This window comes from Rhinolophus sinicus, chromosome 3, assembly GCF_057876585.1.
Source record: "Rhinolophus sinicus isolate RSI-liver-muscle chromosome 3, RSI-T2T, whole genome shotgun sequence".
In the NCBI taxonomy this organism is placed as follows: Eukaryota; Metazoa; Chordata; class Mammalia; order Chiroptera; family Rhinolophidae; genus Rhinolophus; species Rhinolophus sinicus.
In genome coordinates this window covers 21,199,912-21,224,691 of record NC_142503.1, presented here as the reverse complement: position 1 = coordinate 21,224,691, position 24,780 = coordinate 21,199,912, and the positions used below count along the sequence as shown (strand labels likewise).

General features: G+C 36.7%; 1 protein-coding gene across 2 annotated transcripts in view; it reads left to right on the top strand.

The window, feature by feature from the left end:
* The window catches only part of GOLPH3 (golgi phosphoprotein 3), a 47,639-nt gene that overhangs the window by 19,185 nt on the left and 3,674 nt on the right, over window positions 1-24,780 (top strand). The window contains exons 2-3 of one of the 2 annotated variants that reach the window (XM_019737299.3): window positions 6,127-6,258; window positions 11,399-11,513. In XM_019737299.3, coding sequence (XP_019592858.2) covers window positions 6,127-6,258; window positions 11,399-11,513 — 247 coding nt within the window. The remainder of the gene's footprint in view (window positions 1-6,126; window positions 6,259-11,398; window positions 11,514-24,780) is intronic. The other variant, XM_019737300.3, reaches the window with a different exon arrangement.

Here is a 24,780-nt window from a genome sequence, read left to right as displayed (position 1 = left end):
CCCTTTGTCTGGTCTCCTTCTGTCTGGTCTCCCTCTGTCTGATCTCCCTCTGTCCGGTCTCATGGGAAAGCAGCCAGGGGGGTCGTTCCACATTAGGGCTCAGGAGCTGAAACATAACTTAGGGCAAGGTGTTACCTTCAGTCTGGGAGAGGTAAGGACTATGTGACTATTAGTCAGGTTCCGGCTACTGTCTTCTCTTGCTTTGGGGGTTGATTATCCCGGGGAAGGGCTAGGTCTCTGAGGGGCATATATACTATGTACCGTATTTCCCTGAAAATAAGACCTAGCGGACAATCAGCTCTAATGCATCTTTTGGAGCAAAAATTAGTACAAGACCCCCTCTTATTTTACTACAGTTTAAGACTGCGTCTAATATAATGTAATATAATATAATATATCTTATATAAGACCAGGTCTTTATAATATAATGTAATGTATAATATAATACCGAGTCTTATATTAATTTTTGCTTCAAACGACGCATTAGAGCTGATTGTCGGCTAAGTCTTATTTTCGGGGAAACATGGTATATAGAAAGGGCTGTGATTTCTGGAGCTAGGATTTAAAACTAAATTTAATCAAAATTATAAAGACCCTTGGTTTTAGAATGAGGTATTTTCCATTGTCCAAGTCTATTTGTCAGTCTTTCAAGAGAGTTTTAGTTTGTTTATTTCTATCTGTTGTTTGCATATGACAGCTATTGGTATCTGTTAATTTTATAATCCTGGTACTTTTCTAAATTTAATGTTTATAGTAATTTTTCCATTCTCTTGGGTTTTTCTAGGTATCCAATTATATCACTTGCAAATGTAGATAGTTTTCCAGTTCTTATTCCTTTATTTGCTTTTTCTCCTCTAGTCTTTTCAATGTCTTTACCTGAAGTCACCTCAATTCTTTTTTGCCAAGAACTTTTCCACTCTTAATTCTTTTGAAATAATTAAAAATTCATGTAAGATTTCAGAAGTGACTTCACACAAGGAGTGTTACTTCTTTTTGGTAACAGCTTTATTGAGAAATTTCCATACCATACAATTCATCCATTTAAAGTGTACACTTCAAGGTTTTTAGTATGTTCACTGAGTTCTGTAACCATCACCACAGTCAGTTTTAGAACATTTTCATCGCTCCCCAAAGAAAGTCCAGACCCTTTAGCTATCATCACCTTCCTTGCTCCTCATCACTCCCCACTCTAGGCAGGCACTATCTTAGCTATCTTTTACTGTATAACAAAACTCAGCAGCTTCAAACAGCAAATGATCTCAGTTTCTGTGGCATTGCTTAAGTGGGTGCCTCTGGGTTAAAATCTCTCTTGAGATTGCAGTTCAGTTGTAGGCCAGAGCTTCAGTTTCATCCGAAGGCTCACCCGGAGGAGGACTCTGTTTCTTGCAGGTTGTTGGGCTGAGAGCCTCAGTTCCTTGCCTGACGTCTCTGCATAGGACGGCTTGAAACCTGGCAGCTGGCAGAGCAAGGTGGGTGGGAGGAGGCCCAAGATGGAAGCCAGTCTATATGTAACCTAATCTCTGAAGTGATATACCATCATATTTGCTGTATCTGTTTGTTAGGAGCAAGACCCCAAGTCTAGCTTGTGTTCAAAAGCAGGGAATTACATGGGGGCATGAATACCAGGAGGTCGGGATCATTGGGGGCCATTTTAGAAGTTGCTTCTATACAAGGGTAGGATTACTTCTTTTTTTGAAATCCATTTTATTTTTTGGCTTCTTAGTCCATATTCTTTTTGATGTCAAGCTATTTTCTTTAGGCCTAATTAGTTACCTCAGCATACTGGAATGTGGAGTTTTTAGGAAATAGTGGTGATGTCTAGATTTTTGTGCAGTTTAGAAAGGATCAACCAGAGAGTCTTTAATTTGGATTTTTAAAATATAAATTAGTACATACTTTCTATGGCTCGGTAACTATTAACAGTGTGGCATGGTTTTTCCAAATTTTCTTACCACTTTGACATTAAAGAAGATCCCAGTGTCAAGTGCAAACTTGAACTTTTTCTTGTCCTGGTCTAGATTATAGTAGTGCCAAACACCAGTTTTCAAGTACCCCATTGTAAGTGCTGATTGACCTTGAGATTGTTAACTTTATCCTAGACAGTTCTTTATATGTTGTTAAACAGTTTTTAAATACCCTTGATGATTGACTTGCAAATACTTTTTTTGAAATTAAAATAGATCATCTATCCTGTTTTGCCCTAAGTCACATACTCACCCGCTTAGGGAATTCTTAATTGATTAGAATCACTTGTAGAGTGCTTGGAATCTGTCTCTCTCATTGTGTAGATGAGAAAATGGAGACTCCTAGAGGATATTAAATGACCTGCTTAAAATCCCCTAACAAGTTTTTCTTGTGGCGGGGGCCAGTATTCAGGTCTCTTTAACATCTGGTCCAGCCTGACTTCTTACATCTCAGTGACACTCTGTGTGAAGATTTCTATTACTCAGTTCAACTTCTTGCTAAAGGTTTATTCTGATTTTATATTTCTTCTTGAGTCGGTTTTGGTAATTTGTAAGTCTTTCACAGGAATGTGAACATTTTGTCTAAATTGTCTAATTTATTGGCATAAAGTTGTTTATAGTGTACCATTCTAATCCTTTAAATTTCTGTACAGTTGGAAGTGATGTTCCTATGTTTATTTTTAATTTTGGTAATTTGTGTATCTCTGCTTTCTCCACCATTCTCCCACCCCTCTACTCTCCTGTTTTAACCTTTTAAAACAATGTTTGGCTTCAGTGAAATCAGTGCCTATAAATACAAAGATGGCAGTGGCAGAGATATCCCAAGTAGAGCTGAGTCATACGCTACCCTCACAGAATCCAGAGAAACATGATTTCATTAGATTTCATGGGTCTAAAACAAGGGGGAACATGCAAGAACAGAGGATGATATTAGGACCTTAATATGGCTGAACTTGAATTTAAATTTGAATAGAAAGAAAAAAGAATGAAAAAAAATGAGGAAAGCCTCAGAGACTAAAGTCTTCAAGCCTCCCAGAATAGAAGTAACAGGTGTTTTAAAAAGAGAGGAGAAAGGAGAAAAAATAACAGCTGAAAATTTCCCAGATTTGGTGAAAAACATTCATCTAAACTCCAGATGCTCAACAAACTCCACGCTGGATAAAAACAGAGACACCCCAGCACATCACAGTCAAACTGTTGGCAACAGACAGAGAGTATCTAGAAAGGAGCAAGAAAAAAACAACTTAAGGGATCAATACAAGTAACAGATAATTTCTCACTTGTAACACTGGAGACCAGAAGGCATTAGCATAACAGTCAAATCACTGAAAGAAAAAAACTGTCAACCAAGAATAATACCCAGCAAAATTATACCTCAAAAAGGAAAGTGAAACAAAGACAAGCCCAGATAAACAAAGACTGAATTTGTTGCTAGCAGGTAGGTCTGCCTTACAAGAAATACTAAAGGAAGTCCTGCTGGCTGAAAGTAATAACTTCAAAACCCATATGAAAAAAAGGTCGATACACTGGTAAATAAATTTTAAAAGACTATATTTTTGCTTTTTGCTTTTGAAAACTGATTTAAAAGCAAAAGATTACATAAAACAATATGTATAACACAGCACTATTGGGGTTATAACATATACAGTTGGCATAGCTCTGACAAAAATGCACAAAAGGGGGAGTAAATGAAGCTAGACTGGAGCAAAGCTCCTGTATTTTGCTGGACTTAAATGAGCATCAATTTAAAGAAGAGTATGATAAAGATGCATATTGTAATCCCTAGAGCAACTACTGAGAAAGAAGTTCAAACGGATATAGGAAGGGAGGGGAAAATTTAAATGGGATAATTGTAATTTTCTATTTAATACAAAAGAGGGAGTAAAGGAGGAACAGAGGAACAAAAAGGACAAGTGACATAGAAAACAAAAAGCACAGTGACTGGTGTAAAGCCAACTCTACCAATAATTACATTAAATGTGGATAGATTGAATATTCCAATCAAAAATAAAGATTGCAAGTTAGATAAAAAAATCTAACCATATGCTCTCTACAGAGATAGTTTAGATTCAAAGGCATAAATGGGCATGAAAGAATGGAAACAATAGACAGGCATACCTCAGAGATACTGCAGGTTCAGTTCCAGACCACCGCAATAAAGCAAGTATCGCAATAAAGCAAGCTGTAATCTTTTTGCAGGCTGAGGGTCTTGCCTTTAATTTGTAAAAAGCACAACATCTGTGAAGTGCAATAAAGTGAAGTGCAATAAAACAAGGTATGCCTGTATGCCATGCAAACAATAATCAAAAGAATGCTGGAAAGGTTTAGTATCTCTGAAACTAGAATGCGTTTTAAAACAGGTGGTACCTCAGATTAAAGGAAATATGATATGATGTCTATTGAGCTAACCTAACCCCATGGAAGAGAGGAGACGTGGCATAGGCCTCACAGGTGCATAGCAATAGAGTGATGAACTATAGTTCCACCTGTCAGTTACCAGGAGTACTTAAAACTTGGTACAAGATTGGGGGATTGACTATTCAGATCCAGGCGTGCCACCAATCCACCTGACTTCTCAGTGGAAAAGATTTTACAAGGGCTGGTCAACAACCACCACACTGCCCAGAGGATTCTATCCTCAGACAAACCACTACTCCCTGAAACAATTACAAGACCCTGCAGTTTAGGTAGTGTGGATGGAAAAGTGGCCACATATTAAACCTGACAAGCTCAGGAGACTGAAAATAACCACATAAGATGGTGTGAGCATTAAAAATTTTTCATAACTAAGTGGGTCATGGTGGGAAGTCACATCTGTAGTCAAAAGCTTTGTTCATAAAGTTAATCTGTGCTTGTAAATGGGCCTGTCTATTGTCTTTTTGCACCTAAAATGACATCCTTGGAATGTCAGTAATCCCCTTTTCAGGACCAGAGCAGGACTGTACAGAATCCCTCATTATTATTCTTGTCCCTTGATTAACACGTTGCGTACGGCGGGGTTTAAATCCCTCATGAAGATTCTCGTGATCCGTACGCAACTTAACATCTCTATGTGAACTATTCCTGTCTCTCCAATTCACTTCTATACAATCCCAGAGATTTCCCTGCTTTGCTTTCTCCTACCCCCTTAATCTATCAACAGTGGATTTCATGTAACCCTCCTCCTTTGATTCTACCGTGTTTCCCCAAAAATAAGACCTAGCTGGACAATCAGCTCTAATGCGTCTTTTGAAGCAAAAATTAATATAAGACCCAGTATTTTTACATTATGTTATATTGTATTATATTGTATTATATTATGTTATATTATATTATATTACATATTATGTAAGACCTGATTTTATATTACAGTAAAATAAGACTGGGTCTTATATTAATTTTTGCTCCAAAATAACGCATTAGAGCTGATTGTCCGGCTAGTTATAATTTTCAGGGAAACATGGTATGTATAAAATAAGCTGCAAACAGCCATTTCACGAGCATTTTCTCAATCCACTGAGATTTTGCTTCTGGGCAGCTGTCGTCAGTTTGGCTCAAACTCTTCTAAGCTTTCTCTTAGGCTGGATGTTTTTCATTGACATTACGCTGGTTAATATACTCTGGGAAGGAGTGTGTTTGTACCCCAGGAAACATACCCCATCTGTCAGGCAGAGCAAGCCTTATTCAGAACATTAGGCATGGGCCCATACGTAAATTTTCTAGTATAGCTTTCTGAAATTAACCTGGTATTTTTATGAATGATATTCTAATTCTCTATGAGACCACATTGGGCTAGATTGTCTTTCCTGAGCTGCTTCATTTGTTCACGAATACTAATAATAAACCACTATAATCTGGGGTGAACTGTGTGGGTGAACCCTAGTCCTTGCAATCTGAAGGAGCCTAATAAACACTTAATGAAACATGAAAGATAATTATATTGTCAAACTTCTGACTTCCAGAGTAATTTGTTGTTTATCTGCGTGTAAGGATAAGGGGTGAAAAGACAGTAAGCCCCTGAAAATTGTAGATTAGTAATGTATAATATTTGTATTTTTTCAGCATTGTATTTAAAATTATAATTATGGAAAGACATGAAAGGTAAAAGGCACCAAAATGGCTAAAAATATTTCCATTTTTGACTGAATTCAAAATAGCTATTTTGTTTTCTTTTTTTAAATAGGGTTACACATCATTTTGGAATGACTGTATATCATCTGGATTACGTGGCTGTATGTTAATTGAATTAGCATTAAGAGGAAGGTTACAACTAGAGGCTTGTGGAATGAGACGTAAAAGTCTATTAACAAGAAAGGTAAGAGGAGTGCTAAATAACATCCTTTTTAAAGAGTTTGTGCTGCCGCCTAAAAATGAAGAATGTTTCTACTAATAGCTTTCCAAAATTAAAAGAAGAAGTTGGTTTTAAAGTTTTTGTTTTTCCAAAAAAAAAAAAAAAAGTTTTCGTTTTTCGGTCATGTTTCCATAGCTTTTTCCTCATTCTTGGTTTCCTGGTTCTTTGTACAGGATGAGTAATGTAATTCATTGTTAGGATCAACTGGCCATTGCATCTCACATATTCACAAAGATTCCAAACTTGACTTGCTACTTCTGAAAGTCATAATTTGGAAAGACTTGACATAACTTTCTTTTAAAACTCAAAAATGTTATTGTGCCAATTAACTATTCATCGGCTATCGGTCTTTTTAGCAGAATATGAATACTTTTCAGATCTCTGCATTCTCTGCTATGAAGGCCTATGTAAATAGAGGTATTGGCTAGTATTAGAACTTTTAATTTCAACCTCAGTCTCAAATATTCAAGGCTGTTTCTCGTCTAGTCTTGTCATTGTGTTTCTTGGGGGCACGTGTTTCAAAACTTTTTGCCTTAATACAGTGTCCTAATGAAATCCAAAAAGTTTTAGGTCAGAGCTCAGAGCTGAGTGTTATTTGATTGATATCTTCTAGACAGTAATAATCGTATAGGAAAGACAGCCATGAGTGATTCTTGAATGTTATATGCAAAGTACTCATGGTATAGCAGAAAGTATTTCTCATGGGATTCTAAATTAAATCTAGTCATTTAAAGTAAAATCAAATGAGCTGACGTAGCATTAGTTTTAAAATTACTGTTTTTTTGGGGGTGGCCGGTTAGCTCAGTTGGTTAGAGCATGGTGCTAATAGCACCAAGGTTGCCAGTTTGATCCCTGCGTGGGCCACTGTGAGCTGTGCCCTCCTTAAAAAAAATTTAAAAATTACTGTTTTAGATAACTATCATAAAGCAGAATATAATTTTTTATATCATTTTACTGTGCCACCGTAGAATTACAGAGGAAAAAACCTTAAGATTCTGCTGTTATAGTTATCAATGAAATATACACATAGGTTGCTCCTAATTAAAGTAATTGTGAGTAATTTTGCATTAATGTTCTGGAGCTCAGACCTAAAGTGAAATGATACTGATCTGGTTCTTTGTGCTGATGTTGATACGTTCGTTCTTTTCTGGGAACAAGAACAAGTTTTGTATTGGTTATCAACAAGTTATTTGCTCTTCCATGCATTTACTCATTTATTATATTTATTTAGTACTTATGTCTACCATGCATTGTGCTCGACCCTGGGGATACAGTGGTGACCAAGAGACACGTGCCCTACCTGCATGGGCTTATTGTTTCAGTCCTCTCGTTTGTGTGATATGAAGTAAATAGTTGATATGTCTTTGGGAAAAATACTCCAATATGATTTAATTCACTCACTTAAAAATAATGACTGATTTTATTAAGATAATACATATATAATAGTTATACAATCAAATTGTGCTAAAAAGCTTGTAACAACAAAAAAAACAGTCTTCTACCCACCATCTTCACTCCCTAGTCCTGCTTCTGGGAGGCAACCGTTCTTAGTCCGTATATTAGTGTCCTAGCAAATTACTACAAACTTGAGGGTTTAAAACAGCAGATATTTATCCTATCACAGTTCGGGAGGCCCGAATATGTTGTGCTCTCACTGAATTCTCTTCCTTGCCTTTTCTAGGTTCTTTTGGCTCCAGGCTTTCCATGGCTTCTGGCCACTTCTCTCTCCCCTCTGTCTTCACATCACTTTATCCTCTGTGTGTCTCTTTTGTGTATCTCTCATTAGGACACTTTCATTGCGTTTAGGGCCCATCTGGATAATCCACAGTGATGTCTCCAGATCTAATTTAACTTCATTTCATCTACAAAGATTTAATGAGGATTAAGTTTGGGGTTAGGATATGAACACCTTTTGGGGGCCACCGTTCAACTTGCTACAATTTCCTTAGTTGTTTGTTTTGGTATTTACCTTCATCTTTCAAAATAAACTTGCTGTCTCTTGATAAATGAATTTGAGATGCTGTTTACTTTCTATTAAAATAGATGAATATTTGGCTGTCTCACATACCACTCACCTCTGCCATCTTCCTCATAGAGTTATGTCATAATTTTTGGAAAAACAGTAATTGTTTTATATTATTACAACTATATTAATATTGTTTTTTGCAGAGTTAAATTACATCCTATTATACTTTATAGGTTTTTGTTTTTTTCTAGAGTTAATAATTCTTTTTAAAGTTTTCCGTGTAGCTCTTTTTTTCCTTGCATGCTTGATCAGAGAAAAATTAGCAGTATTAATTTTCAAATGGTCAAATAGATTATATAACTCCATTAAAATTTGCCTTGTGCTCCAGTCTGAACTGGTTATGTTTTGAAGTTACTGAGACTTCCTGTCACATTTTTACTGCTTTCAGCACCTTGTGTTCTGGATTTAATATTTTCTTCCACCCTTGGTGGAAGGAAGCTGTTTTGAGACTTTGCATGCCAGAAAACGCTACCTCATTTTTGACAGTTTGATTGGGAATGGAATATCAGATTTAAATTATTTTTCCACAGAATTTTGAATGTATTTCCCCATTGTCCTCTAATATACAGAGTTGCTGTTAAAATCTGGTGCTCTTCTGATTTTCATTCTTTGTATATCTGTTTTTCCCTCTCCAGAAGCAGTTGGAATCTTCTCATATCTCTGGTGTTCTGAAATTGTATGATATACCTTGACATGGGTCTTTTAAAATTCATTATGCACAGGTTCTTTCAATTTGGAAGTATGTTTCTTTTGGAAAGTTTGGGTTTTGGAAAGTTTATAGTTCTTGTATCTTCTGCCCTCCATTTTCTAGAACTCTAAGTTGGATGTGGACCTTTTGGCTACTTTTTTTTTTTTCCTGATTTTTATTTCAGATATTTTCTTGATATTTATTTCAGATATTGAGATATAATTAACACTCTCTTGGCCTCTCGTACCTTTTAACCCTCTGTTGAATTTTTTATTATGGCTCTCGTGTGTTTTTACTTCCAGGAGTCCTTTCTTGTTTATTATTGTGGCTTCTTGTTCTTGTTTTATGGATGTAATATCTTCTTTTACATCTCTGAGGATATTATGGCTCTTTTGAAAGTTTCCTTTATGTCATCTGTGTTTCATCTTTCTCTCTTGGTCTCTTTGTTGTTGAAGGCTTTCTTGGCTGTCTTTCGTATGTCTTATCATCCTTGGTTATGGTGTTCATATTTAAGGATGAGGCTCTCCCCTCCAAGGGAAAAAAATAACTAAGTAGAAATTACGTGTGTGCAGAGGATATTTGCTAGTGGGCTACATGTTACAGAATTTTGTTAAGGAGTTTAGAACTTTGTGAGTCTTTGAAGAGTTTTAATCAGAAACAGTGGAATGTCATGATAAGCTTTGGCTTTTATAAAGATTAATGAAGAGAGTGGATTGAAAAGGGGTAAAACTAGCCAGGAAATTTAAATTAATCCAAGTGAAAGTTAACCAGATTAGGTAGATGAGAATAATTGCAGAGGTGATGGAGAAAAGTGATCCCTCTGAGAGATTTAGGGCACAGAATTTTATAAGAAAAAGGATCCACCTATAACCAGGTTATTGTGGCCCTGATATAAGACTTCTCTCAAAGTGGGGGTGGGCATAAGGCAGGCCTTGAGACCAGATTGCAGTAGGTTTAAGGAGCAAGTTAGTGGTGTGACATGACCACAGTTTAGACAGACAACTTTTTCTCCTAAGGCTCTCCTTTTTTCTCATTCTCTCTGATCCCCCCCCCCTCCCCCACTAAAAGCATGGTCTAGAACAGCACTGTGCAGAAAACTTCCTGTGATGATGAAAATGTTCTGTATCTGCACTGTCGAATAAGATAGCCACTAGCCACATGTATCTATGAGCCAGACACTTGAAATGTGGCTAGTGCAAATTGAGACGTGCTGTAAATAAAAACACACTGGATTTTTAAAGACTTATTATGAAAAAAGGATGTAAAATGATCTCAATTTAAAAATACTTATTGCGGTGTTAGTATTTTGGCTATAGTGGCTTAAGTCAAATATATAAAAAACAATTTCATTTGTTTCTTTTCCTTTTTTAATATAACTACGGAAATTTAAAAAAATAGGTTTGTAGCATGCATTTATGGTTCTTATATTTTTATTAGATCACACTGCCTCAGAAATGCATACCATATGTACTTTTTAACCTTTTACAAGATTGAGCAAAAGGGTAAAGGATACATTGTTGGGGACAAATTTGAGAGGACTGTTGCATTTTAAAAATAATACCGTTAAATTTTATAAGATTTTAATAGCTAACATAAAGTAACATAGCGTATTCAAATTTCAACTAGAAATTCAACTAGAAATTTGTGGCTTAGGCAAGAACATTGATGAAGGCCGTCGAGACCTGCTGCTTGGCTAGAGCCGTACAACGCTGTCCTCTCTCATCCCCCAGCTCAGGACGTTTCCACTCTCATGATGGATTCTGTATTCCAGTATAGTTTACAAAAAAATTTGTGGTGTTTAAAAATTTTATGTTATCAAGCCTATTGGTTATTTTTCTTTAAGGTTTCTGTTAGTTGTCAGAACTTCAGAAAAAGCCTGTCTAACCCATAGAATTATATTTCATTATTGAAATCTTTATCTTTTATTGTGGTGAAGCTCTGAGGAGTCAAGTCTTAGTTAATTTCTACTGCTCATTTGTTGGCCAGTTGTTTTTTAATAACATTTATTGAAAAACTCCTCTACTGATGTAAAATGCCACCTTTATCATATTCTTACATATAATTGAGACTGTTTCTGGAACTAATAAATGTTTAAAAAGTGAATTTCTGGATCAAATAGCCCAAGGTTTAGTAATAAAAGGAATTACAGTGAGTATTCTGTTCTGTCATTTTGCTTATTTTCATTCATGATTGTAGCTAATCTGGTTAGGTTAAATACTGTATTTCCTTAATACAGAACGAATTAAAATCTGAACTTTGATACTGCTTGAACACTTGGGGCTTTAACTATAATGAATTCTTTGCATAATTGTTTAAGTTTTTCATTTAAGGAGATCAAGTCAGAGAAAAGGAATCAGTGGATCATTTCATTCTTATTGCTTACATTTTAGGTGATCTGTAAGTCTGATGCCCCGACAGGGGATGTTCTCCTCGATGAAGCTCTGAAGCACGTCAAGGAGACTCAGCCTCCAGAAACAGTCCAGAACTGGATTGAATTACTTAGTGGTAAGTTTCTGTATTAATTACTGAATTCTGTTTAAACGTTTTTTTTGTTTTTTTTTTTTTTTTTTGTAAAAGTTTAAAATCCTTTTGAAAGGACTGAGACAAAATAGCCAACAGCTAGTTTAGTTATTTAGGCAAACTTGAAAGTTATCAGTCACTGAATGGGGAAAATAGTGGTTTTTAAAATTTCATTCCCTTTAACCGGACTGAGCAGATGTTGAATGAGATGTAATATTCTTCCTTAGAGCTCCCATCGTTTTTTATCATAGTTACCTCACACTACCTTATTCTGGATAGGCTGGGTTACACTGTGGTGACGAACAACCCCCAAACCTCCGTGGCTTGAAAGAGCAGTTTATTTCTCACTCATGCTGTACGTCAATCACAAGCCACTGCGTTGTCACTCTGGCAGTTAGGCAGATGGAACTGGCACCATCTGAAGCATTGTCACTCACTATTGTAAAGGGAAGGAGAGCGTAGCAGATCACTCAGGCACTAAAAGTTCTGTTCAGAAATGACACATAGTTCAGGTTTCATTGATCAGAACATGTCACATGGCCTCCTGTAAATTTAAGGAGACAGGAAACTGCCACCATAGTGGGGAAGACGCTGGAACATTTGGTTGACAGCACCAATGACCACTAGATTTATATTATTTGTGTCTTTGTCTAATCTAGACAGAGCTCCTTGAGGAAAGGGCCTAAGTTACCTTGTTCTTCCTTCTACTGTTAACGTGAAACATAACTTCTACATGCAGTTGACCCTTGAACAACATGGGTTTGAACAGCATGGGTCCACTTATATGAGATTAATAAAAATAAAGTATATGTATTTTCTCTTCCTCACGATTTTCTTAATAACATTTTCTAGCTTACTTTATTGTAAGAATACAATATATAATACGTATAACATAAAATATTTGTTAATCGACCTTATGATATCAGTAAAGCTTCTGGTCAACAGTATGCTGTTAGTAGTTAAGTTTGTGGGGAGCCAAAAGTCATACGTGGATTTTCGACTGCACAGGGGTCAGTGTCCCTAACTAACCTGTGTGTTGTGGAAGGCTCAACTGTACATGTATTGTTACTTTATTTCAGTTCAAACATATTGCTGCTTAGAGCAACTGTTTTAAAAAACATGGTACTTTGTTAGAAATTGGTAATTAACATGATGACATTTTTCTCACTTATAGTTTCTAAAATAATAGTTCTGTTATGAGGTTGTTCTCCTGTCAGTAAAAGATTGTGAGTTTTGCATGTTTGTTTATTTAAAAATCATTCTTAGCTAATAGGGCAATAATGGAACTTTACACTTAGGGCAGGGTTCATTCTTCTTTTTGATGGAGAACATAAACTTATTCAGAAGGTTGTCTTGATACTTTTGAAATTTTGTTTTTGACCACTTTCTTGTAGATCTGCTGGTAAGTTGCTTTTTACCTCATTGAATAAGAGAAACTTGAAGTCTACCCTTTTCCCCCTTTGTGCTTATGATATTGGCGATGTCTTATACATTTCTTTTGTGGGAATCTTTTAAATTACTTTGCCCATTCGATGAGGATTTGTTTGGTTAAAACTAGGTAATATAATCCACAAATCTCCTTACTCAGCACATACCAATACAGTATGTCACTGTGCCCCAAACATTCTCGGCCGTCTCTGCGTTAACCCTCAACTTATGCCTGTTGGTGACATGCGGCGGCCCTCAGATAGTACTCAGGGCATTAACGTTAACTCCATATGGTAAATATTAGTAAATATAATTATTTTAAATGAAAGTGGAAGTGCTAATAACTTCTAAGTGTACCCTGATGGATCATTTTGTACATTCTTTGGAGATCACTGGCCTAAGCAGTCTTTGGTCAAGCTCATGTTGTGCTGCCATCGTTGACCAGTTCTGTTACTGCAAATTAGAATTAGTAATTAGTAATTATGTCAATTGGCCAAAGGAGCGTTTCTCAAAGTGGTGGTTACTTTTGTGGCAGATAAGTCACAGTGCTAAAGTTCTTTTTAGGGAACATTGTGAGTATTGCCTTAATGTTATTGATACCCACTTGGATGCCACTTTGCACTATGGAGATGTTTCCAGATGTTCCATCCATCAACGATCTCTTTCTAACATCATAGCTGCTGATGGCACATTGGGCTTTGGTTTAATAACATGTCCACCAAGTTTCCTTTGACAGTCTGTATACCTTAAATTGAATTCATACCAATGAACTTATTAGTATTAATTCAGTTAGTGTGGCATGCAGGGAGGTTGAACCTTAACATTTAAGGTGGCTGTGTACTTCTTAAATTTACCTGTTATGTGATGTTTTATGAGTGTAGCTTGGTACTCAATGTACAGGAAACTGGTAACTGAACTTGGTTCTCATTTTGGCCTGACGTTGCACTGTTTTCACCTGATTGAGGAGTGAAAAAGTGGCAGAAGTCTATAAGCTCTTCTCAAAAGTATTTAAATACAGTTAAAATTTTGTAAAACAGAGTATCCATTTGAATTAGGAATTTGAGTAAACGGTGAGGCTAATATAATACTTAGCAAGTTTAAAAAAAAATATCCTGTGAAGTTTAGGATGGCTATGAATGCCAGAATATCACTGGTAGTAGAACCTTAGTTGCATATTCCTGACGTATATTAGGCATGAACCATAAATCAGCATAAAAGAAGAGAGTCAGAATGGGAGAAGAAAAAAAGCACTTCTTTTTTTTTTTTTTTAAATCTCCTCTTACCACTCTCCTTACTTTTTCTGTTTAATTTTTTAAAATTTTTTTATTGGGGAAGGGGAACAGGACTTTATTGGGGGACAGTGTGTACTTCCAGGACTTTTTTCCAAGTCAAGTTGTTGTCCTTTCATCTTAGTTGTGGAGGGCGCAGCTCAGCTCCAGGTCCAGTTGCCATTGTGGGAGTCGAACCAGCAACCTTGGGGTTGAGAGGATGTGCTCCAACCAACTGAGCCATCCGGGAGCTCAGTGGCAGTTCAGCTCAAGGTGCCGTGTTCACTCTTAGTTGCAGGGGGTGCTGCCCACCATCCCTTGTGGAACTCAAGGAATTGAACTGGCAACTCGAGGAATTGAACTGGCAACCTTGTGGTTGAGAGCCCACTGGCCCATGTGGGAATCGAACTGGCAGCCTTCGGAGTTAGGTGCATGGCGCTCCAACGGTCTGAGCCACTGGACCGGCCCCCACATTTCTTTTCAATTAAGAAAACATCTGTTTCCTACCTAGTATTGATAACAGCTTGCTGGTCTTTTTAAAAAAGCATTGTTTTTATTGTGGTAAAATGTATACCGCATGACACCATCTTAACCAATTTTAAGTGTTCAGTTCTGTGGCCAGCTTGTCGATAGGTACATTTAAAAATTTTTCAGTTGCTTCCAGATAATGATTAAATACCAGTTATTGCAGTAATACTGACATACGTGCTATGAAACTTAAAAAGTGCTTCCAGGCTGAAAGAATCTTAACACGTTGCGTACGGATCACGAGACTCTTCACGAGGGATTTAAACCCCGGTATGCAACGTGTTAAAATCCATTTGGGGAACAGTTGTATATTTCTAATTTGATAACAGATTAGAATTTAACAGTATGGTTCTCTGTAAGTACAGTAGCTCAGAAAAAAGAAATTTTGGGGAGCTTTAGTAGTTGGAGGAGGAAGTGGGACTTGGACTAGGCCTTTGAAGAGTCAGAATGAGACAGAAAGAAGGAAGTGGTCCTGTTCTGCAGGATTAGAGGCGGTAAATTGGTGGACTGTCCTCACACAGCTAAGGCTGCAAGCCTTTTGGATTTTCAAAACCATGTATTGTACTGTATTGTTGAGGGATACTTGCATAGGTGGTAAAGAAAAGAAAATGATGAACACAAGTGGTTCTGATGGTTACCTCTGAGGCAGAAAAGGACGTGGGGAGGCATCTAAGGTCCTGACAAAGGTTTCTTCTTTACCTGGGGGGGGAGGGGATACCCAGGGGCTCATTTTGTTATCACTTCCACTGTATATCTGTACATGTTCAAACTACTGATATAGTGTAAGCATTATTATATATCTTGTCAATTAAAAAAAATAAATATACATATATTTGAGGCAAAGACTTAAAAATGTTTAATGACTGCTGTTTTTAAGAATAACGAGTTTCTGGCTTTCTGAAATCTTAAGACATGTAGTTGATCGGTTTGGTCACAAGGTGTCACTAGACCGCCAAATTTAATAACAGCTGCTTTTAATTTTGTAACATGATATCAAGGAAGATAGAAGTTTTCTGTAATGAAATTACTTAGGTACCTGTCAGTTTGTTATTTCCACTGAAGTAATTGCTGGGCAGGGGACATTGAAGAATGTTTCCTCTCTGTATATACTTCTCACAATTTCTCTTACAAAAAAGTGAACTATAAACAAATTCTATACATTTTAAGTTTGCTTGTATAGCTTATAAAGTTTCTTCACATAGTGAATAATTTAGGTACTAGTGAATAACAATATGGATCACAGTAACATGTTGATCTAAAATTTTAGTATTATTCATCAGTCATTTATTACAAAGTATTTAAACGTGTTTAATATTCTGCTTAAGTTGAAGCAGGTAATCTTTAGTCGCCAGTATAGGTGCTATTCTCGTACCTATTATAGTATCTTTATTGTGTCTTCTCTTTTTACCCATCCAACTACCCTCCTCCCATCCCAGTTTATACTGGTTTCTTAAAATATGCTAAACTCAGGGGTGACTTTATTCTTTGGATTTAGCTTAATTTGGTTCTTTTAAAATAAAAGGAAGAAATGTCAGGATGCCAAGACACTTTGACCACTCAGTTATTTCATTGTACCTTTTTTTGAGGTGTCCAAAATAGTATTAAACAACATTTTCATGTTACACAGTTTCAGCCTTCTGCTTATGAGATTTCTTCATTCTTTCAAATATCTGAGGGGATCTGAATAACATTTTTGTTGAAGTGAGCATACAAGGTTTGCCCCTTTCTAGGGAATTGCTTGCTATAAAGGAGGTGATATCTGGGTCCCTTTTTACTACTTCCCCCTGAGACAGAAACGATTGCCCATATAAGAAGGTCCAGTCAGAAATGGAACACTTTATTTGAAGGTGGGTCTGTCTGTGTTCAGGTTCTTCTCATTTTTAGTAGCAACACTAAACTGTAAGTTAGCATATTTTGGAATTGAGACATTCTCACAGTGACCTTGTAGGCGTTACTTGTTCATTGGTTGCCATATATAGGATTTAATTGTGGATAAGTTGTAGGTAAACCTTATTATGACTTCAAAATGATAGTAAGTCATGAACTACTAATTCCATTTATTTCCCATGAGAAAGAAAAAATGTTTTATAGCAGCATTAGAGATATTTTTTTAAATATTTGTTTATTTATTTATTTATGTCTGCAAAGAGAAATTTATAGGTTTCTCAGAATAAATCTTTTTCCCCCTGTTGTTTGGGAATACGTGGCCACAATATTCTCTGAGGCATAGAATACCTTCCTATTTGAGTAGTGAATTGCTAGGGAATAGTACTTCTTTGATCACTGATAAATTGCTAGAAGCATAGATAATTAATAATTTATCTTAGAATTGAACTATAGTTTTTTTGTAGGCTTTTACATAAATTTGACTGTTGATTAATTTACGTTTATTAGTTTAAATTTCCCAAAGTTAATTGAGAATATCAGAAAACAACCTAGTCAATTCCAGTTTGATTTTGGCTGCCTACCACCTGCCAGAGACATTAGAAAACACAAAACAGAGTCCTTAAGAAAAATTTAGATCAAAATGGCGGTGTGAGGTGAGCCTCTGTAAAGCTCCCCTGGAATTTACAACTAATCGAACAACAATAACTCCACAAAGGACTCCCTGCACAGCAGACAGGCAAGACGAAGAGGCCCACTACTGAATTCACCTACAGGTGGGCGAGTCATGCGAGCGGGGGAGGAGGGAAGGGAGAAGTGCGGAAATGGAGCCGCGCGGGCGCAGGACGCAGACCCAGCTCAGTGCTCCAAGCTCGCTGCTTCCCAGAACCACCGCAGCTGTGAGAGAGGGAAGAACTCGGACTGCTAGGGCTCCGCTTATGGCCCACAGGGCTGAGGGGGCAGCATATAACACGGCTGAACCCAACGCTCACGGCAGAGACCTCGGAGCAAAGACTGAGGGAAGAAGGCTGAAAACGGTGGTTTAAGCCCTCACTGCCGAGCAGAGAACAGAAGCCTTAGGCACTGAGACTAACGCCCCCCTCCCTACCCTCCCAGAGCTCGCCCCGTCCCGACCTGCCCGGTGCTAGAAGCGGAACAGCAGCAGTGTCAGATCAAAAGAACAGAATATTTGCTGTTCTGAGAACTGTGGACCGCAGACACAGATTCGCAGCCTAACTAGTTCTGGGAAAGGGGAGGGAGCTGTGGAAGCAGGACCGGCTGTGGTGGTGGTGGCCGCCATTGCTCTGGGCCACCTCTCACAACTCACCCGGCCCCTGACCCCACCTATCTGGGTGGATCCCTGCAGGAGTAAACAGAACTGCTGAAACATACGGGCTCGGGCTCTGGAGCTGGAAGAGCTTTGAAACTTCAAAAGCTCTCCACATACCCACACGGACTCTGCACCCTGTGACCCAGGCGAGCTATTAACAGAGGAGAAGCCCGTTTCCCAGGGAATCCCCCCATTGTGTGAGAAGCTGGAATAGTGCAGAAAAAACAGCACTATTGTGTGGGAGAAGACAAATAAGCTGCAGTCGGAGAAAAAATAAAACATTCTACCAACAAGTACTAGAAAACAAAAGAAAGACCTCTTCCTGTCATATCAACCTGTTGCAGAAGCCACTCCTGTAGATGTCTAGGAAGAGAAATAATAAATCAGTAATTGCCATGAATAACCAAGGCAACAAGACAGCTCAGAAAGAAAGTGAAAAGTCTCCAGAAAAGGAACTTAAAGATATGGAAATACGTAACTTAAATGACAGAGAATTCAAGATTGCAGTTCTGAAAAAACTCAACGAGATGCAAGAAAACACAGAAAGGCAGTTTAATGAACTCAGAAACACAAAGAACAGCATGAGCATTTTACGAAAGAGATTGAAATTTTAAAAAAGAACCAAATAGAATTTCTGGAGATTAAGAACTCAATAGAAGAAATTAAGAATGAAATAGCCAGCTTAGGTAGTAGAGTTGACCAGATGGAGGAAAGAATCAGTGACATCGAAGATAGAAACCTGGAAATGACGCAGATGGAAGAAGAAAGAGACTTGGGACTTAAAAGAAATGAAAGAACTCTGCAAGAACTTTCTGACTCCATCAGAAAGAGCAATATAAAAATAATGGGCATACCGGAAGGAGAAGAAAGAGAGAAGGGAACAGAAAATATTCAAACAAATTGTTGATGAGAACTTCCCAAACTTGTGGACAGAACTGGATCCTCGAATCCAAGAAGCAAATAGAACACTGAGTTACCTCAATCCCAACAGGCCTTCTCCAAAGCACATTGTATTCAAGCTGTCTAAAATCAACGACAAAGAAAGAATCCTCAAGGCAGCCAGGGAAAAGAAGATGGTAAGCTACAAAGGAAAGCCCATTAGATTTTCATCAGATTTTTCAGCAGAAACTCTACAAGCCAGGAGGGAGTGGTACCAAATATTCAAAGTATTGAAAGAGAGAAATTATGAGCCAAGAATAATATATCCAGCAAAGATATCCTTTAGATATGAAGGAGGAATAAAGACCTTTCCAGACATACAGAAACTGAGGGAATTTTCTAATACACGACCTGCACTACAAGAAATACTAAAGGAGGCTATTCGACCACCATCAACAGGGACAATTTATGGCAACCAAAACATAAAAAGGGGGAAAGTAAAGGCCTGAACCGGAATATGGGAATGGAGAAAGTAAGCCAGTAAGCGTGCTGAAGAAAATGGAATACTCTAAAAATCAAACTTTCTTTTACATAAACTTAAGGGTAACCACTCAAAAATATCCAGAACTGAAATATATACTGTAATAAAAGAAGAAACAGAGGGAAACATAGATTACCACCACACAGAAATAATAGACAACAACAGAAAGGCAAAGAAACAATGGAGACACAGCCTTACCAGAAAACTAAAGATAGAATGATAGGAAATCCTCACATATCAATAATCACCCTAAATGTAAATGGACTAAACTCACCAATAAAAAGGCACAGAGTAGCAGATTGGATCAAAAAACTAAACCCAACCATATGCTGTCTCCAAGAGACACATCTCAGCTACAAGGACAAGCATAGACTCAAAGTGAAAGGGTGGAAATTGACACTCCAAGCAAATGGTACCAGAGAAAATCAGGTGTAGCCATAATGATATCAGATGAAACAGACTTCAGGGTGAAAAAGATAACAAGAGACAAAGATGGACATTTCATAATGGTGAAGGGGACTATACAACAAAAGACATAACAGTCATCAGTATTTATGCCCCCAATCAGGGAGTGCCAAAATATACCAAGCAACTACTAACAGAACTAAAGGGAGAAATTGACCAAAACACAATTATACGAGGGGACTTAAATACATCATTGACAGCTATGGATAAATCATCCAAACAGAAAATAAATAACGAAATAGCAGCCCTAAATGACACATTAGATGAAATGGACATAATTGACATATATAGAGCACTTCATCCTAAAACATCAGACTATACATTCTTTTCTAGTGTACATGGAACATTCTCAAGTATAGACCATATATTGGGACATAAAATCAGCCTCAGCAAATTTAAGAAGATTGAAATCATACCAAGCATATTCTCTCATCACAAGGCTTTGAAATTGGGTATGAACTGCAAAAAGAAAGCAGGAAAAAACACAGATACATGGAGATTAAACAACATACTTTTAAAGAACGACTGGGTCAAAGAAGAAATTAGAGGAGAGATCAAAAGATACATAGAAACAAATGACAATGAAAATACAACCTACCAAAAATTTTGGGATGCAGCGAAAGCAGTTTTAAGAGGGAAATTTATATCATTACAGGCCTATCTCAAGAAACAAGAAAAATCCCAAATAAATAACCTCATGTTATACATTAAAGAACTAGAAAAAGAAGAACAAGTGAAACCCAAGGTCAGCAGAAGAAAGGAAATAACAAAAATCAGAGCAGAACTAAATGAAATAGAGAACAAAAAGACAATAGAAAAAAATTAATGTGACAAAGAGCTGGTTCTTTGAAAAGATTAACAAAATTGACAAACCCTTGGCTAGACTCACTAAGATATTAAGAGAGAGGACACTAATTAGCAAAATCAGAAATGAAAAAGGGAAATATCATGGACACCACAGAAATACAAAGGATCATCCAAGAATACTATGAAGGACTATATGCCACCAAATTCAATAACCTAGAAGAAATGGACAAGTTCTTAGAAACATATAGCCTTCCAAGGCTGAACCATGAAGAACTGGAAAATCTAAACAGACCGACCACCAGTAACGAAATTGAATCAGTCATCCAAAACCTTCCCAAAAGCAAAAGTCCAGGACCAGATGGCTTCACTAGTGAATTCTACCAAACCTTCAAAGAGGATCTAATACCTGTCCTGCTCAAACTCTTCCAAAAAATTGAAGAAGAGACAGTACTCCCTAACTCATTTTATGAGGCCAACATTACCTTGATACCAAAACCTGGTAAGGACAACACAAAAAAAAGAAAACTACAGACCAATATCTCTGATGAATACAATGCAAAAATCCTAAACAAAATTGTAGCAAATTGAATACAACAATGCATTAATTAATACGTTGCGTACGGAGGGGTATAAATCCCTCCTGAAGATTCTCGTGATCCGTACGCAACGTGTTAAAATTATTCATCACGACCAAGTGGGGTTCATCCCCGGGGCACAAGGATGGTTCAACATCCACAAATCCATCAATGTGATACATCACATAAACAAAATAAAGGACAAAAATCATATGATTATATCAATTGATACAGAAAAAGCATTTGACAAGATACAACATCCATTTATGATTAAAACACTTAATAAAATTAGGTATAGAAGGAAAATACCTTAACATGATAAAGGCCATAAATGACAAGCCCTCGGCTTATCTCATAATTAATGGTGAGAATCTGAAGCCCTTTGTTCTACGTTGAGGAACACGACAGGGCTGTCCTGTATCACCTCTGCTTTTCAACATAGTGTTGGAAGTCCTTGCCAGAGCAATCAGGCAAGAGAAAGAAACAAAAGGCATCCAAATTGGGAATGAAGAAGTTAAATTATCACTCTTTGCAGATGACATGATGCTATATATAGAAAACCCTAAAGATTCCACCAAAAAGCTATTAGAAACAATCAACGAATACAGTAAAGTGGCTGGCTACAAAATCAACGTACAAAAGTCCATTGCATTCCTATATGCTAACAATGAAATCTCAGAAAAAGAAATACAAAAAACAATTCCTTTGCAATTGCAGCAGAAAGAATAAAATACCTAGGAATAAACTTAACCAAGGATGTGAAGGACATATATGCTGAAAACTATAAGACATTTTTGAAAGAAATTGAAGAAGACACCAAGAAATGGAAACACATTCCGTGCTCATGGATTGGAAGAATCAACATAGTTAAAATGGCCATATTACCCAAAGCAATATACAGATTCAATGCAATCCCCATCAAAATCCCAATGGCATTTTTTAAAGCAACCAACACTTCATTATTTGAAAATATTGCTTTAAGTTCCTAGTTTTACAGTGAATTACAGAATGAAAAATAATAGTTCCAGATCATTTACTCTTTAAAAAGTAGCAATCTTTTCATTGTGTTTATATTTTCCTTTAAATTATTTAGATATTTTTAAATAGCCATTTTTAAAGTTCTTGTCTACTAATTCTGTCATCTCTGTCATGTCTGATTTGGTTGACAGTTTCTGTTGATTTTTTTCTCTTAGTTTTGGGTCACATTTTCCATCTTCACAAGTTTAGTAATTTTTTATTGGATGGTAGAAATTGTTCATGCTATGTTATTGAGTGCTGAATTTTGTGTTGATAGGCAGTTACGTGTAGATCAACTTGTTTTTAAACTTTGTTAGGCCAGGTATAGAGTAGCCTTTTTCTCAAGGGCTAGTTTAGCCCTACTACTAAGGGCTAAACTTCTGGAATCCCTTCTGAATATCCTGGGTGTTCAGTGAGGTCTTTCCACTCAGGCTAGTTGTCATTCAAATTTTTTCCAGCCCTTTTCAGCTTACAACTTTTTGGTAGCGTTTCTTTGCCTAGCCTTGTAGAGTTTCTCACCTTAACACGTTGCTTACGGCGAGGTTTAAATCCCTCGTGAAGATTCTCGTGATCCGTACGCAACGTGTTAACACACATGGCTTCGTTTTTAGCTAGATTTAAGAGAGTACGACCAAGATTTCTAAGCTCTTGTTCTGCATAGTTCTCTTTTGTCCAGTACTCTGCCTTGCATATTCCAGCTGCCTTAGCTTCTGATCTCTGCCTTCTTAACACAGTGTGACTCCTGTGTTCTGCTTTGGGCCTTCTGTCCTGCCCTGTTTCCTGGGATGTGCCTTCAGGTAGTAAGCTTGGGCGATAGTAGGGCTCACCTAGGTTTATCTCCAGGATCACAGCTCTGGGCTGTCTTTTGACTAGCAGCTGAAAGCAGTTGTTTCATATCTTTTATCCATATTTCTAATTGATTAAGGTCAGAGGGCAAGTTCAGGACTGATTACTCTATTACAGCCCTGTATTTTGTACTGTTAAGTCATATCGTAAAATAATTGTGTCTATGTAACTAAATAGTAACATATTTTAAGACAGCACTATGCACCAGAATTTTCTGTGACAATGGAATTACTCTGTTTCTGTGCAGTTCAGTCAGTAGCCACTGGCCACATATGGCTATTGAGCACTTGAAATGTAGCTTGTACAGCTAAGGAACTAAATTTTTTATTAATTTAGATTTAATAGCCGCATGTGGTTAATGGTTCCTATAGTAGACAGTACAGTTTAAGATTTTCTCTTAATATTATAGAATTTCAACCTTACAGCTTTTGCATATAATAAAAGTGCCTGTGGTTCATCTTTAACATGCACCAATTTAGAAAATTACTATAGTGTTTTTTTTCCAAATTATAAAAATAGTTACATTGGAGATCATTTGGAAAATGCAGAAAGTACAAAAAAGAAAATTTGTCCACATAATCCCTAAAGATAACCAAGATTAACATTTTGATATGTTCCCTTCCAGTGTTCTATAGAGAAAAAAAAATTTTAGTGAAAAATCATTTGGTTCTGTCTCAAAAGTAAATGTGTATAAATAACAAGATTAAAATGGTGAAAACATTTTGTCCTTCAAGAATTAGCTTTATATTATTTGCCATCAAAAAATAGTATTGCCTATATAGGCTTTCCTATTAAGCTAGGAAAGCCTAGCATTATTGGCTGCATGTATGTAGCAGTTTCAGGAATAACATATTAATTGGGAAACATTTTTTGTTTTTTTGGTCTTATTTGTTGCAGAGTGGTGTTTAACAGAAAATAAACATCTTTATTTTGCTATTTGCTGATTTTTGACAATAGCTGGAGAGAGGCCAAACATAATATTTGGCTCATTTCCACATAGGGTAACTGGTTTGAACACTGCCTTCAGTTTGGTCTTTTGAGTAACTTTTGTACCTGAAAATGTGCCAGGTGCTTAGAATTCAAAGGCCTGGCCCTCAAAGGGTTCATGGTTTAGTTGACAAGAAAACACAGTTGGATTTTTCTTCTATTTCTCTAGAGGAAAAAAAATCAAATTTTACTGTTTATTTTAATAGTACAAAATTTTATAAAATAAGCCAATAATACCTATCACTTCTTTTTTAAACAATTAAAATTTTAAACTACAGTTGACATACAATATTATATTAGTTTCAGGTGTACAACAGAGTGATTACACATTTATATACTTTACAAAGTGATCACACTAGTAAGTCTCTTACCCATCTTACCCATATAGTTATTAAAATATTATTGACTATATTCCCTATGCTGTACTTTACATTCCTGTGATTGTTATTATAACTGGCAATTTGTACATCTTAATCCCTTTACTTTTTCCACCCATTGCCCTAAGCCCCCCTCCCAATCTGGCAACCATCAGTTTGTTCTCTGTATCTGTGAGTTTGTTTTGTTTATTTTGTTTTTTATATTGCACATATAAGTGAAATTATATGGTATTTATTTTTCTGTCTGACGTATCTCACTTAGCATAATATCCTCTAGGTTCATCCATGTTGTCACAAATCACAAGATTTCATTCTTTTTT